General features: G+C 36.7%; 2 protein-coding genes and 1 long non-coding RNA gene across 4 annotated transcripts in view; 2 read left to right on the forward strand and 1 right to left on the reverse strand.

The window, feature by feature from the left end:
• LOC105233783 (kelch-like protein 20) overlaps positions 1–15,177 on the forward strand; it is a 229,579-nt gene that overhangs the window by 124,096 nt on the left and 90,306 nt on the right. The gene's annotated exons all lie outside the window — the stretch shown is intronic.
• The window catches only part of LOC125776867 (uncharacterized), a 30,295-nt gene that overhangs the window by 1,477 nt on the left and 13,641 nt on the right, over positions 1–15,177 (forward strand). The gene's annotated exons all lie outside the window — the stretch shown is intronic.
• On the reverse strand, positions 11,507–12,965 carry LOC125776866 (uncharacterized). 2 transcript variants are annotated; one of them, XM_049450592.1, is made up of 2 exons: positions 12,346–12,965; positions 11,507–12,270 (listed from the first exon to the last, which is right to left on the reverse strand). In XM_049450592.1, exons 1-2 carry the CDS (start codon positions 12,871–12,873, stop codon positions 12,265–12,267), a joined length of 534 nt encoding a protein of 177 aa, XP_049306549.1. In that variant the 5' UTR covers positions 12,874–12,965; the 3' UTR covers positions 11,507–12,264. The 2 variants fall into 2 exon arrangements, with proteins under 2 accessions (XP_049306549.1, XP_049306548.1); XM_049450591.1 differs by having other exon boundaries at positions 11,507–12,286.

Consider the following 15,177-nt stretch of genomic DNA (forward strand, 5'->3'; position numbering starts at 1 on the left):
AAAACGATGCCAAAGAAAAAGGCGATATCTGTGGATCAAGTTTTTATCACATCGCTTAATATCTATAAAAGAAAGTGATGTTAGTTACTAAGCTTATAACTAGAGAACGCCTGGACAGATTTCTGTGATTACCACAAATTCGTATAGGTCTCAGACCACACAACTAGAATACTTTTTTTTTAGGATAATTCCAAAAAGTATCTTTTTTCCATAAACATTTTTGTATGTTTTGTTTTTCAATATTTTGATTTGTAAATTATTTGAATAGTTCAATTTCGGTCGCTTGCTTTTTATTCCGGCTATTGAAAAGAAAAATTATTCAGTGAAAACTTTACGTGCGTTTCACACAAAGAGGTCAATTGCAGATTGAAATTTGTTACGAAGCCACGAAGAGGTCGCCCTAATATCGGTCCATCAAAGTATGGCAGCCAAAGGCAAGGCAAGGCAAGAAGTACTCCCAGGATGCGGTGACATACATGCGGAATTATGGATCGCGGTCAATAAGCAAGCGATCGTCACGATGTCACAGCACGACTTTTCAAACAACAGTTGCGATGTTTCATGAAGTTTATCTTGGAGTAGGGTAGGTATATGTGGTACTATTAGATGCTAAATGTACTCTGTTGAGTAGCAAAAGAGAGGTTTGTCGCACGTACATATTCTTCTTTGGATGGTGGATGGTTGTCACACCAGATCAAATTGATGAACTCATTTCTGCGGAAATTAATGATGCAGAGAAAGATCCAGTATTATATGAAGTGACGAAACCCAACATGGTTCATGGACCTTGCGGACACCACAATCACACTTCGGTTTGTATGCCTGACAATAAATGCGCGAAACATTATCCATGTGCTTTTCTGAAACACAAGCTGGAAATGATGGATATCCACTCTATCGGCGTAAATATCGAAGTTAACAACACATGGGTCGTACCATATTCGCCACTGTTGTCTAATTCACATTCAAAATTCATGTCAATGTTGAGTATTTCAGTTTGGTGTAATCGATAAAATGCGTTTGTAAATACGTCACCATAGAAAGCAACATGGCGGTTATTGGTTTTAAACGACACGGTCGATACGTGAACTGAAATAAAGTGCTTTGTAGGATATTTCTTTTGAAATTCATGAACGTTTTCCGGTTGTTGTGCGTCTCGAAGTTAATTTGGGGAATGACCAAAGAGTCTATTTCAACCCAGAGAATACAGTACAGTCAACAGAAACACCACCAGCAACAAAATTAACATTAGCGAGTTTTTTCTCAACTTCCGTCAGTGATCCGTTTGCGAGAACATTGCTCTATTCGAAATACGTTGATATTATACATGGGATGCATCATCGAAGAAATTGTTACGCAGAAAGCAGGGTCATCCAGTAGATGGACATCCAGGTGTGTTCTCAACTAATGCATTAGAATGAACTTACACAATCCACCCGAAAAACGAATGCCACTGAAGTTCACACACATTTCGCGATGATCAGCCTTCAAATCCGCGTTATGGGATACGACCAAAAATTACATTGCCGAAGACATTTTACATTGCATACGCTAAGAATTGGAAATGGGTCAATACTGATTGATACTTTCCATGGTCTGATATCAATCCCATATGCCGTTTATCAATTCACGAAAGATGGACTCATCACGAATGTTTATACGAACATTGGCCAAACTGTCGTAAGTACGATTCCTTGAGTGTACGAGCAATCTTAGCTGCCACAAATACCTATGTTGTTGACTTAAACTGGAAAATTCAAAGTCAAATTCCAGGAGACTTGCAATCATACAAATCGATCGATCGTCTGACAATGAAGACGACACCGTGAATTACCAGTGGAATTTGTAAATTCTTTGGAGAGGCCTGGTATGCCACCGCATCATCGCAATCTGATTGTGATGCACCTATCAAATATAAGGGACAGAATGCTTGATTCTACGGATTTCTTTTGAGTTCTAACGATTTGCCAATTCGGTTCAAAAGTATTCCGTTTCCAGTGAAAATTGAATTTAAAATGACGATCAACAGAATAGTCGCATAGTGGGTGGCATACATTTGGAAATGCTATGTTTTTCACACGGCCAGATATACGTGGCGTGCTCAAGAGTTGGAAAACCATCTTCTCTGTACATTTACGCACCGGAACAGAAACCAAAAAATTTTGTTTATCAAGCTGCGTTACATTGAAGAAAAATATAGACAAATAGCAAATAAATGATTATCAATAAAATATGAATTTTTGTCTTTTCATTTCAAAACACATAATTTCGCGCAGGACAACGGCTGCGGGGTCAGCTAGTATTATATAAGAAATCATGTTTATTTTGAATGAGATTTTGTGTAGCCGTGTTCGCCTTATTTTTTGTGGTTGAAAACCACGTTGAAAGCTGTTTGTGTTCTTTTTATAATATTTCTTATACTGCAGTCGATCAGCGACCATTGTAAGCAATCTGCCAATGACCTGAGGTTGCATAAACGAGGCAGAGAAAATATGAAAGTTACAGTGTTTGAGATTGCTCATTTAGTGGCCAAAAAGTTCTCTAACTCCAAAAAACACTTTTTATTTACATATTTTGCTATCGATTACGACTATTAATGTGTGCTCTGCTTGACCTAATTTTCCTTCCAACAAACTTGGGTTCAACAAGAAACATAGCCCGAAAAGCTAAAAGAAATATTACCTTGGTTCCAATTAATCCAAGGCGTCTGGACATGCAGACCAAATTGCAATACCTGAAGACTACTGTTTTGCAAGGTTATATCGACTTGCAAGTCAGAAACAAACAAAAATTAATAATTTTGTGTTTGGTTGATCCCGTAGTCGACCTTTAGAAAGACATTCCACAGTGTCAGGAGACCAGAATGATTTTTTTCTGCTTAATTATATCTGAAATCTAAAAAAAATAGCAATAAATTAATTCAGGTAGTAATTGCCCTCCGTTTACTACCTGAATTTTGATTAATTTTGGTCAAAATGGAGATTGCCCATAAAAATTGTTGTTTTCTAAAAACATGTTCAATTGTGTTGATATAACAAGGCCGTTTATGAACATTATTGTTGAAGCCATGTTTTCAACTCGACGGGTATTAACAAGAAACTTTTCGCCCTAAAAATATACGAAAAACCCGTACTTATTAACAAATGACCCACAGTGCGCAGTCCACTGTTATCAGCCAAGCAGATTGTATTAGCATTCAGACAGCGGCACTTACAGAATAAACAAGCGTTACAAGCAGTACAACAACAGCAGCAAAAGTCAGCAGTAAGAAAACCAAACAGCGAATTGGCCATTTTTGTGAGCCAGCCCTTTTAGTACAATCGGACAGCAGACAAATCAACGGACAGGCAGATAGACAGCCGGACGAGGAGCAGCCAAGCAGTCGCAGGTTCGACTTTCGCAATTTTGGAAGGGCGATGACGACGAGAGATATGGCCGACATTGTTGCAAATGATATCCTGCCACGCCAAGCCGTTTCCACTTCCCTGCCATTAGCTGGCAAACACAAAACCAACAACAAAAGAAAGAAAAGCGTTTGTGAAATTTGAGCGCCGCGCCGCTATTTAGTAGCAAATGTCAGTCAGTTTGTGTTGCGCCGTGTCGCTAATCAAATTTGCTGCTTTTAGCCGGTATTGTTTGCTTAACTTTGTTTTGTTTTTTTCGGCTATGTATGTATTTTTATGTTTTGCGCTGAAATTATTGTGGTTACTTTTGTGGTCGTTTGATGTTTCTTTGCGTATTCGGTTGCGGCTTTCATTTCGGTTTATTGGGTTGGCAGCCATTTAATTTAACGCTTCTTGACGGCCAAACCGTGTTGTGATATAGTTCGTAAATCAAATGTTGGACTTAATTGAATGACAAAGTAGTTATTTTAGTAAAGTTGTCTTACTTCGATTTCAGGCACACTTCTCTTACTTACAATGTAACTGTAATTAATGGAAGGGTATGATATTGGACGTTTTGTCATTTAAAAATCACCGAAGCTGTGCTTATTAGCAAACCATCTGATCAAATTTGACCAGGACTGATCAGTCAAAATACATTTTCGCACATTTTAATAGAAAGCCGATGCCTGAGCCGATTTGGTCATCCTTATCCAATTTATTTCAACACTTGCTATAAACCTTCAACGTTTTTTGGCTTTCGGCTCATTTTTGTAGTGCCATTCGCTGCATTGTTGAACACTTGGACGTCATATTCGCAAAATCATCACCAGCAATGATGTCAAGCATATCGACATCATTTTTGCAAAACACTCAGAACATTTGGTACGAGTCTCGCATTGACCATACTTAAAAATTTAACCAAAATGCACACCCACAAGATACATATGTTGAGATCCTTTGCTCTATTTCTGTTGCCAACGTGAGGATTTCAAAGACTGTTTCTTTAAATTTTTTGATGGTATCATCAAAGCTGGAGGAGACAAGTTCACGGTATTAACTGAATACTTTGTGCCAATCAAGTACTTATATTTGTGATAAAGTGGAATCCACAAAATACTTCTAGAACTCTTTCATGATTCTGTAATTGTAGTTGTGATGGAAACACAAAACTTCAAGCTCGTTGGTCTACTTCTTTTTCTATGTCAAAAATCATCATAATGAAACGATTTTTCTATATAAAAAATGTGTGTTGTTGTTGTAGCGGTTATCTAGACGCTGCTAGGGTGGTAAGGTTCAGATAACCAAATAATCCAGGAAACGTGCTATTTCGACGGATTTGGACCATAAGAAGAGGGGTGTCAGATGTGTAGCATTAGCTGGGCATACAAAGAGGTGCCTAGAAACATGTGGAGACTCGTTGCATCCTGGACATATATTTGATATGTCGGGGACGATTTTGGACGAGTAGGTTTTCAACCTGCTACAGTATGCAGAATGAAGCTGCTCAAGGGTCACTCTCGATTCTCGCAACAACTCGAACTCGTTGTCTGCACTGAGTTGTGGTTTGACTCCAAGTACGCAATGCACTGAAATGAAGTCGGTGAAGGTGTTTATGGCGTCTAAAATGAGTTGGGTCGAAATTCTGATTTGTATATTGCCTTATGTCGCCAAGGAAGGACTTCTTAATGCTCTTAAGAGGCGGTTTCGCTTCAAGCGGGTAACTACAGGGATAATTTCTACGAAAACTGGAAGCATATAGACCTCACTGTGTAGATGTTCGATAGCAGACATCAAGAGGCATCCCGTTATGATTCCGACGACAGCCGGAATTGACTCGGTTTTTATTTGAACAAAGGTTATTTTTCGGAAATTTATCCCCGTTTGAAGCCGATCGATAAAAAAATAAACCATTTTTTGAAACAAAAAAATACTTCAACTAAAACGGTGGATAAATATTGTAAGGAGTGAAGTATGTTCTCCGTTATGCATTCCATTGCTGCTCACAAAAGCCTTAGGACCATTAAAAGCAACTATACTAAATGCAAATATACTTTTGTATATTGGTCTCAACATACGCCCAACAATCTATAATTTAAAATACAAACTTGTTCCATATTTTTTGGAACACAAAAAGATAAGACGTCCTTGATTATTATTTAGAATGTAGGTAATTAACAAAACAAAAAACCAAAAATAGAAAAAAAAATATTTTTTTTTCGATTTTTCTCTGTCTTTGGCAGGATGTGTTAAAGAGGCAACTGAATTAAAAAAGAAATGATATAAATATTCATATATTTATGTTTTTATGTGTCAACTATCCAGCATTTCCCTCCGACATTGTAAGTTATTAAATATTTTTTATGATATTTATTTAAATATTCTATGGTACTATTTAAATATTTACTCGCGAGCATATTAAAAGCAAACAAATCCTCAGACATGCTATGTAAATATTTGTGGTTTTAAAATTTTCGGCGCCATCGGCCATAAATGTCCACTCATGCGAGTGAAAAACTGAAAAGCAGTTATTTGTTAAAGATAACATAGCGTGAACTCCAGCTCGAGTAATTCACAAATACCACCATAGAGTAAATATTGTATATGGTGATATATACCATGTATATTTATGAGTATGCGTGCGCTCGTGGTACTTTGTATTTGACACACTTTGTTTTCATGCTATTTGCTTGCGCCAGTGGCAGTAGCGTTTATGCGCTGCTGGCACGCAAAGCGATAACTCTAACCAATACCAACAAAAAGAGAAGTGCAAATAGAGCGTACTGCCATATTTTAACAATTTTGTTTGAAGCAAAGTGTACAAAACGAAAAAAAAAATATTTAAATAAAAATCATGCTTATTAATCGAGAAGTAAACATTTATGAATATTTACATAGTATATCTAAGTGACCTATAGCATGATTATTCTTACATATAAACAAAATACTTAAAAAACTTGTGAAGATTTTTAAAAAGCAAATATAAATAACTGATGTTGCCAAGTTCTTGTTCTTGCTATTTTAGATGGTATAAAATTAGAGTAGTTCTTTTTTTTTAATTGTCTCTTTCAAATGTGCCCCCAAGTGGTTTCTACTTCATACCAATTTTTTTTTCTACCTTACGGCAATAAAAAAAACTTCGTTTGCTCTTCTAAAATAATTGAATATTGCATTAAACAGAATATTAATTTTTACCTACCTTAATCTAACTTCATTGAGTTCTCTTTTAAATATCCCTTCTTTATCCCTTAACCTTAATGCTAACTTTGTACCTCAAAAGAGTATTTATTATACATATTTTTTTATCTAGTAATTTTAATATTTTTACTCAAATTACAACAAAAAAAAAATCTTGACTTACATACATATATCAAATTGTAATCACATAATAAAGCCAAAAAGCTGCAAAAAAACTGCATTTGTAACCTAAATTTAGACCAATTATAGTTTAGGTGTTTTCAAAACAACCGACGTAAGCTACTTTCGCTGTCCTTATTAGTGGCTAATTAAGACAGAAAGCTCAGGACGAAAGTGAAAAAACCCGTCTAAAAATATGCAAAACGAAAAACGCCCGCTGTGAATGACTATTCACAGCACAGTTTTAGCTGGCAACTGTGCTACTGCTGAATTAGGTCACCACCGTGACGATTTTCACTCAAACTTATTGTTCGCAAGTTAGATTAGCCAGCTGGTTTATCGTCAAAGCCGACAGCCAAATTAGCTATGTTAGCGAATTCCTGCTGGCAGGAGAGAAGCAAATATCTACTTATACATACATATATATATATAAATGCATGTATTTTATACAAATATGTATAGGTGTATTTATGCTTGTTAATGCTCCTTAATATTTACCTCTTTGCTTCCTTTTGTGGCCACAGACTGCTTTTGTTGTGAAAAGTGTATCTATGCGCTTGGTGAGGTATACTATACATGATTAGGAGTATATTATCTAAACGCAATGAAATAACATACATATTGACATATTCTCTCGGACGGGTTAAGGATTTGCCTCGCACCATCGATTTTCAGAAATGCAAGAACATATAAATTTAGTGATAGTATACTACAAGACTGATATCATAGCTTTAGATAACCAGGGGTATGCAGATACGTTTTACAAGTTACTCGACCCGGTTTCCATTCAATAGCGGAACAATGTGCCAGCTCATTCACTAAAAAATCCTTCCGCACCGATCGCTTCTTCGTGCATGAATGCCTGAATATCAGACTGACACATTAGCTCATCACTCAGCGCTGAATTATTGATTTTCAAAGGAGTTAGCGAAGAACCTGGCCAACTGCTGTGAGTTACGAAACTCACGCAGAAAATGTAAAAAATGAAAGCAAGCAGATAATAAGGCGTCAGCTTGAAAAATGCGTAAGGTGTGTTAAAGAAGAAAAAAAAATATGTTTGATGAAGAAACATATTTTATAAGTCACGCTCTTCGACTTCAGTAAAATATAGTTCATTAAAATGTCTGACAAGTATATGATGAAGGAAATTTAATAAGAAATAAATAATAATAATAAATTAAGAACCCTTACATATAATACTTCTTTACCATGGCATTTAAAATAATCAGGCAATACCTGAGCCAAAACTCAAATACTTTTTTATATAATAATATTTATATAAAAAGATAAATAATCATCTCATGCTCATTGAACTTCAAAGGTCCTTCCGGTATCACACAAGAAATGATAATGATCGCCAAACACTATCATTACATTATAAAAATTATAGTTTTTCCACCAAAAGTCATATATTTCCAGCTCAACATATTATGTAAACCGAAAGACCGAACCAACTTCCAAACAGCTCATGGATTTTTAGTAAATTTCTAAGTTTATAGGCATACCCTACTCGCCAGATGACGATTTACAGAATTTTAATAAAATTCACTCCGAAAACACATTTATTTATATGTATTTTGTTCCATTATTTGAAAAAATATACTTTTGGTATAGAAAGTTCTAACCGCAAATATATTTGAGACAAACGTCATTATGTTTTCCTATGGAAAATACCACTCTCTACTAAAGCACATTACTCACATACTCATTCCATTTATAAGTATACTACATACATCTGCGGTTTGCAAAAGCAGGCAATCAGCGGAACAACTAACGGTTCAGTTCAACCAATTTCACTTCCACGCTAAATAACCGCACAACAGCGCCGCACACAAAGACATCTCTTTCAACTCTCCGCTCAATAGAAACCATGAATGACTGTTTGGATCTGTGTCGGCAACACCCGCAGCTAAAATGAAAGATTACGTGTAATAAACAGCCACAACAACAACAGTTGTACCAACAGCCAAAGCAAGTAAATCACAACAGAAATGCGCACGTAACTCATTTCTCCCTTCGCTGTTCATCTTCAGTCTGATGGATGCGAAACGTGTATTCGTCCGTCACGTGCTCAACACTGTCGCCATGCGAAATCATTAACTCGGTGCAAAGTTTTCTTAATTGAGGTAAACTGGTGGTGTCGGTGAGCTTTCGTTTCTTTACAAACTTTCTTTGCTTTTGCTGGAAATTGTGAAATTGAATGTTTAAGGTTTTTGATGAATGAATTGTGGTGACGCATTACATTGGCAGGTTTTAATTAGTTATATTGGCGTTTTAAATTATCTCGTTCGATACATTTTCAAGAATGAGGAGGAACCTTTAAAGTTGAAGAAAACGATGTTAAAGTCACAAGTTATTTAATCGTGAGCAGGGTAATTCAATTTGCCTCGATGTTTGTAAGACGATAAGTGAAACCAAAGAGATCGTGTAAATTGTGCATATGTATATATGTATTAATAACAATACGGACATGCTCCTTCTAACTATCGAACAAATTGCTCGTATTTGGGAGATAGAGTGTGGGGTGAATGACCGGATTCTTCGGAAGTGTGAAAGTTTCATGTTTAGGAAAATCAAGTGGTGGACGAGTGAGTTAACGCCGAAGAGGACTGTCAGGCGTTTGAGGCTAAAGTTTCAACGTTCAGCGGTCCAATTTTGACAGGTTGTCCGAGCTTAGACATGAATTTGGTTGTACAATAAGTTATTATAAGGAAATGTTGGTAAAAATTAAAGAAGCAACCTCTGGGGTCAGGTCTATAAGATCTGACGGAGTCGTATGAGGGAGGATATCACCTCTCTTCGCGTCGGTGACACTCTGTTAACGCCATGGAAGGAGACTGCGGGGGTTATGTTAGGTCTGTTCTTTCATCGGTCGCAGGTGTGGGTACCTCAAGCACAAGAGCTACCTGTCCCTCCATTAGATGATTGGGAGTTAGCCTGGTTAGGTCTACACGGTCACCAGGTGCCATTGCGTAATACCTGGAGACCATTTATAATAAATGTGTCTTGGATTGATATCTTCCACGCGAGTGGACAGTGCTAGGGGTTTTTCTCTCCTGAAGTCCCCTGACGAGATCAGGAGCAATCCGCGGTTTTATCGTGCCATCAGTCTCCATCCAGTACTTGGAAAGAGTTATGGTGGACCGGTTTTAGGAGCTAACTTGGAGTATGGGCTCGGATAGGCAGTATGGGTTCAAGAAAGGACGCGGTATTGAGAATGCATGGAAAATAAAAAAAGAAAGCTCATAAGCCCTGTGCAGTAATACGTTGTACACTTAACTTCTACATAATCCATTTTCTTTATTACATTTATTTACTTTAACTAAAAGAACTCGCCTTTTATGTCAACCAATAATGGTAACAGGTTTAAGAATTATTTGCATAGTTTTCGAAAAAGCACTGCACTACTTTCATACTGATAGTTGCAATAGAAAATTTACTCGGAGTTCCACAAAAGCGAAATGCTTTCCGATTCACGTTCTTAAGTCATTCACTCTGCAGCCCTTGCCGTGCACATAGTGAAAGGAAATGCAGCAAAAGAGGAACTATGTACTTTGCCACTTCTGCGAATTTACGCGTCACAAAATATGCCGCAATGCGACGCTTCCAGGCATTAACCTCGCTGGGAATTGAGGAAGCATGCGCTGCGCCGCCAGCTGATGACTGCCTGTGCGCGCGCAAACGAATGCATGCGGAAAGTCACAAACATGCATATACTTATAATTGTATGTATGTATATAAATGTGTTAGCCAACTTTGAGTCGCATCGCATCCTGCGCGCAAAAATCTCTTTGTATGTGCGCAACGTTCGTGTCGGTGTGTGCGCTGAGGTGTTGTGAAATATGAGCACAATAAAAATGACTAAGAATAATATTATTCTTAAGAAAGTGCCCGCGGCGTTTGTGCACATCACTATTACCGCCGCTTGATTTATGTGCGACCATTTGCTAAATTACCCCACTGAATGGGCGTGCCGCATTTAGACGATATGATTGCGAGCGTGCGCACGCTTCCACTGTATGTGTGTGGGTGTGTTTGCGGATTGTGAATTGCTCGCTGTCAACTTGCCAGCTTGACGATTATAAATGTTATACGTTGCTTATGAGTTATTTATGTTACGCTGCGGCAGGCAAGCTGTTACTGTTGGCGTTACTTGGCCACGATTTTTATTAGCTGCAATATTGAGCATAAAATCGTTGGACATGCAAAATGGGCAGGCAATAAATTTGTGAATATTGGAAATTGACTAAATGGAGTGCCAGCTACGCTTTTCATAACTCAACAGACTTGAGAAAATATGAATAAATTTTGTCATTGTCGTTTTTGGTTAGAGCGTCTTTAAAAGATATGTACTTAGTTATTCGACCGAAAAAATTAAGAATTTAAAATACATTTTGGATTTTAATGTTTGATTTAAAAATCGAAAACCCGAAAAATATATCCATAAGTGCCAGAAGAAGCACAGATGGAACATTAGATCAATATTTTCTTTGTGGTACAAAACAGTGTTTAAAAGTTAAATTACCTACAAATTAAAGAGAATAGTATGGAATACTATACACACTCTGTACAAGTTGCCAACCATGTCAGCGTTTCATCCGATGCAAACTTAAAGCGCACTTGTCGAAAAGCTCGACCCAAATACATACATATCTCTCTTACCTTTCCAACACACGCACATAAAGATAAAAAAGTAGATTTAATGCTCGGAAAGATAAGAAATTACGCGTTTTACTTAGAAAGAGTTTTATTGCGCAACATTTACTTAACCCTTATGTCAACGGCAACATACCTGGGTATGTTTTGCGTTTTCAAAACGCTGTAGCTCTGAACTGGATAATCGGATCGACTTGAAATTTCGTGATATCCTAGCGAAAACTGTTTTACGCAATAGTCTCAATTTTGGTTAGGATTGGATTATCCGTTTGGTAGATAAAGCCCATTTACAAAGTTGCACCCTTACGTCAACAGCATACATACCTGGGTATACCATACCATATGTATAGTAAAACGCATTCAAATATGATAATATTTGAAAAATATAGTTTATTTTGAGTGAAAAAAATACTTGTGGCATAAAAATTATTATAAATTATAAAATACTTATAAAAAAATATTAAAAAAACTACGAAAAAAATTTAAAATTATTGAAATTCAATTACATCTATCGCATTGCGGCAAGTCTTTGGAATGCTCTGCGCACACTGGTTTGTTGCATAATGTGCATGCTTTACGAGTAGGGCGTCGTTTGGAGCAGATGTAGCAATTCCCCTTTACTTTTAGGCGTCCCGTACTATCACGCTCCTCCGCTTCATGTGCTCCATCATCCACAACTCGGATGGGCCTACCTATCATGGCTTCGATGGCGATGGATAAATTATTGTCTATCATCAAAGATTTTGCCAAGTGTAGCTAGTGAAAAAGTTGTCACATACAATATTTCTTCCACTTCCATCAAAAAGGCTGATACATAAATCTTTGACTATTCTTTCATCAACGTTTCTTTCACGTTCACCAGACGGTGCTATTCCTGTATAGATTTGTCCCTGTATTGAAAAATTAAATTCAATTTAGTTATTTATACTTTCAACAATATTGATAGTACCTGCAATGGATAGGACGAAATGGAGTCGCACACCCACCACACTTTTATCCCATATTTGGCAGGTTTTGATGGTATGTATTGCGTGAAGCCAGTACCACCACGATAAGCATACAATTGTTCAACTACAGTGACGTTGGCTTCTGCCACGTAATATCTACGAAGACAGCTGTTTAGCATCAAAAAAACGTCCGATATTGCTGCTGCTTTGTCAGTTTGTTTGCGTTGCTGGCGTGTGTTTCCATTATCAAAACGAATGAAGCGGCTAATTTCCCAAAATCGCCGTACACTCCTTGTAGCACGATATAATGGATGTGATTTAGTATTCCACAAATCTTTCGTATGCACGTAACCAGAATGTGTAACGCCACTTAGCAAAAGTACGCCCAAATATGCATCAAATTCACTTTCTGTTATGGGAATCCATGATCTCGGTTCTCTTGTTGGATGTTTTGCATTATCATCATCAAAGAATTGCCTTGCCTTTCGATTTGATTCACGAAAAATTATGTCACATATTTCGTCTGACATTATCAATTTGAACGTTTCTGAAATGGTCAAACCTTGCGTTGCCCGTACTGGTCCAGATTGTGCACTTCTTAGAATGTTGTGCGTACGGAATCTTACAGGTTGTGGTTGTATCGAAGACCAAACATTACCATCTCTGGCAGTAAAATATTCCCCAGCTTCAATTGGTGCATCTTCAAGTTTTTCATCAGAATCACTGTCGTCCTCTGGGTCATATTCTGGTAACGTGGGCTCTTCTAAGTCTGAGTCATCACCACCAATATCACATACACATTCATCTAAAGCCTGGTCACCAACTACTGAATCATTATTTATTGAATTATTAGAAATATTATTATTGAATTATTAGTAAAAAAAATCTGAATCGCAAGCGATTAGTTGAATGTGTACCTGCCGAGTTATAACGGCATGTCATTTGCCATACAAAACGTATGTACATACCCGGGTGTGTTGCTGTTGACGTGCGTAAAAAAGTTCTGCTGTTGACATAAAGGTTAATGGGCTAATAAATATGAAGCTCTTGTACATAGACAACAACAATCTTATCAAGAAGCGACATATTTTGCCTAATTTGCAAAGAAAATATGTACGAAAAGGCATAACAATAGAGCAGGTAACGGATGTTTCTAAAATAACGTGAAATGGAAGTAAAGGGAACTTAAATGTTACGTGCTATATGTATAAGATACAATATAATATACCATGCATATGTGGCGTTGAAATAATCCAAAGAATAATATTTTTGGTTTATTTCTACTTGCAATGCATGGAAAAATACATCTTTTGTGACATTTTGAAGAACCATTTTATATAACAAGTGCATAAAATAAGTACGGAGGAGCTAAATTCGGGTATAACTGCATATTTCATACTCCTGCAAGTTGTAAGGATTAAAACAAAGAAAGTACTGGAATACATAAGGTCTGTTAGCTTCGTTAGTTATATAGGGTCTAAGGTCAGTTTACATACGATTTTATTCATTCTAAGCACAAGTATGCGGTATTAAGTCACCCGGAAGTTCGAAAACTTTTTATTGGTTTATAAGAAGACGAAGCAAAGTATCGACCTGATTCAACGCATTTTTGAAACACACATTAAATTTTTACATTGGTTCATATTAAGCCTTTCCATACCATCTCTTGTGTAAAATTTAATGTTTCTTTCTTATTTAGTTTTCGATTTATCGCGCTTTAATTAGGTTTTAACTGTACCACTGTTACCACCCGATTTCATCCATGCTTACACCGCCGGTAGGAGCTCTCATAATAATTTCTACAGGCAAATTTTGTTGTTGTAGTTTTAATAGTTTAGGAGATGTGTACTTTGAACTTATTATAAGGCGAAACCACACCCACTTTCAAATATGCGATGCCCTGCGCCAAATTAGAGTTCTAGTTCTTTCTTTAGAGCTTAGCTATGGCAGTTTATAGGTTTTCACTTTAGCGCTTTATGCGTGGTGGTGGCTCGATTTCTCACCTCCACGAACTCTGCCTTACATTTGTGCGAAGAAACTTTCAACTCGTCTCTTCATCCTCCTCTTTTATATATTATATAACCCTATATCTATCTTGATGAGCTGTAGGTGATACGTGCAACCGTTAGGTGAACAAATCTATTATATTCTGTAGCAACATGTTGCAAAAGGAAAAAAATATAATAATAAGCATAAAAAATAGAGTCCAAAACTATTCAGAAATTACATTTTTAATAAAATGCTGTTTTTCCAAAAAAATCGATCACTGCCACACAGTTATATACAGATATTTTTTGTTACCGACTCTAAAAACAAAGATTCGACAAAAATGTAAGTTTTGAAGTCGAAGACACTTATAGCCTTTTCGCACAGGAGTTAGTTAATAGATTAACTGTCCTTTGTTTGTTAAAAGCCCTAATTTTGAGCGATTTGCCATACAAAATAAAAATTGTATTTTTAGTTGAACTCAAATCGAGTTGAAAATGGAATGCTACGCTGCTGGTTGTTGCCCACACTGTAAATTTGTCTTTGTTTATTTCCACTGGTTGTTTTAATTAATTCTTGGTCCCTAAACACAGCATTTTTCACCAGCGTTCATTGCGTTAAATTCTTAAAATATTACCTTCAATAAAGGATTGCTATACCAACCACAAAACAACCTCCATCTTTTTCGACAATAAATCCATCAGTTTATGTGTGCGCATAAAAGTAAATCATGAGCAAGTCTACAAATGGCAGAGCAACAATCTTAATGTGTATGTAAATAGTATAGCATGCACGCATACATTTCCATATTTTGTTGCCAGCGTTTCATTCATTCAGCGCTCAGACAC

The sequence above is a fragment of the Bactrocera dorsalis genome, chromosome 2 (genome assembly GCF_023373825.1).
Source record: "Bactrocera dorsalis isolate Fly_Bdor chromosome 2, ASM2337382v1, whole genome shotgun sequence".
Classification (NCBI taxonomy): domain Eukaryota; kingdom Metazoa; phylum Arthropoda; class Insecta; order Diptera; family Tephritidae; genus Bactrocera; species Bactrocera dorsalis.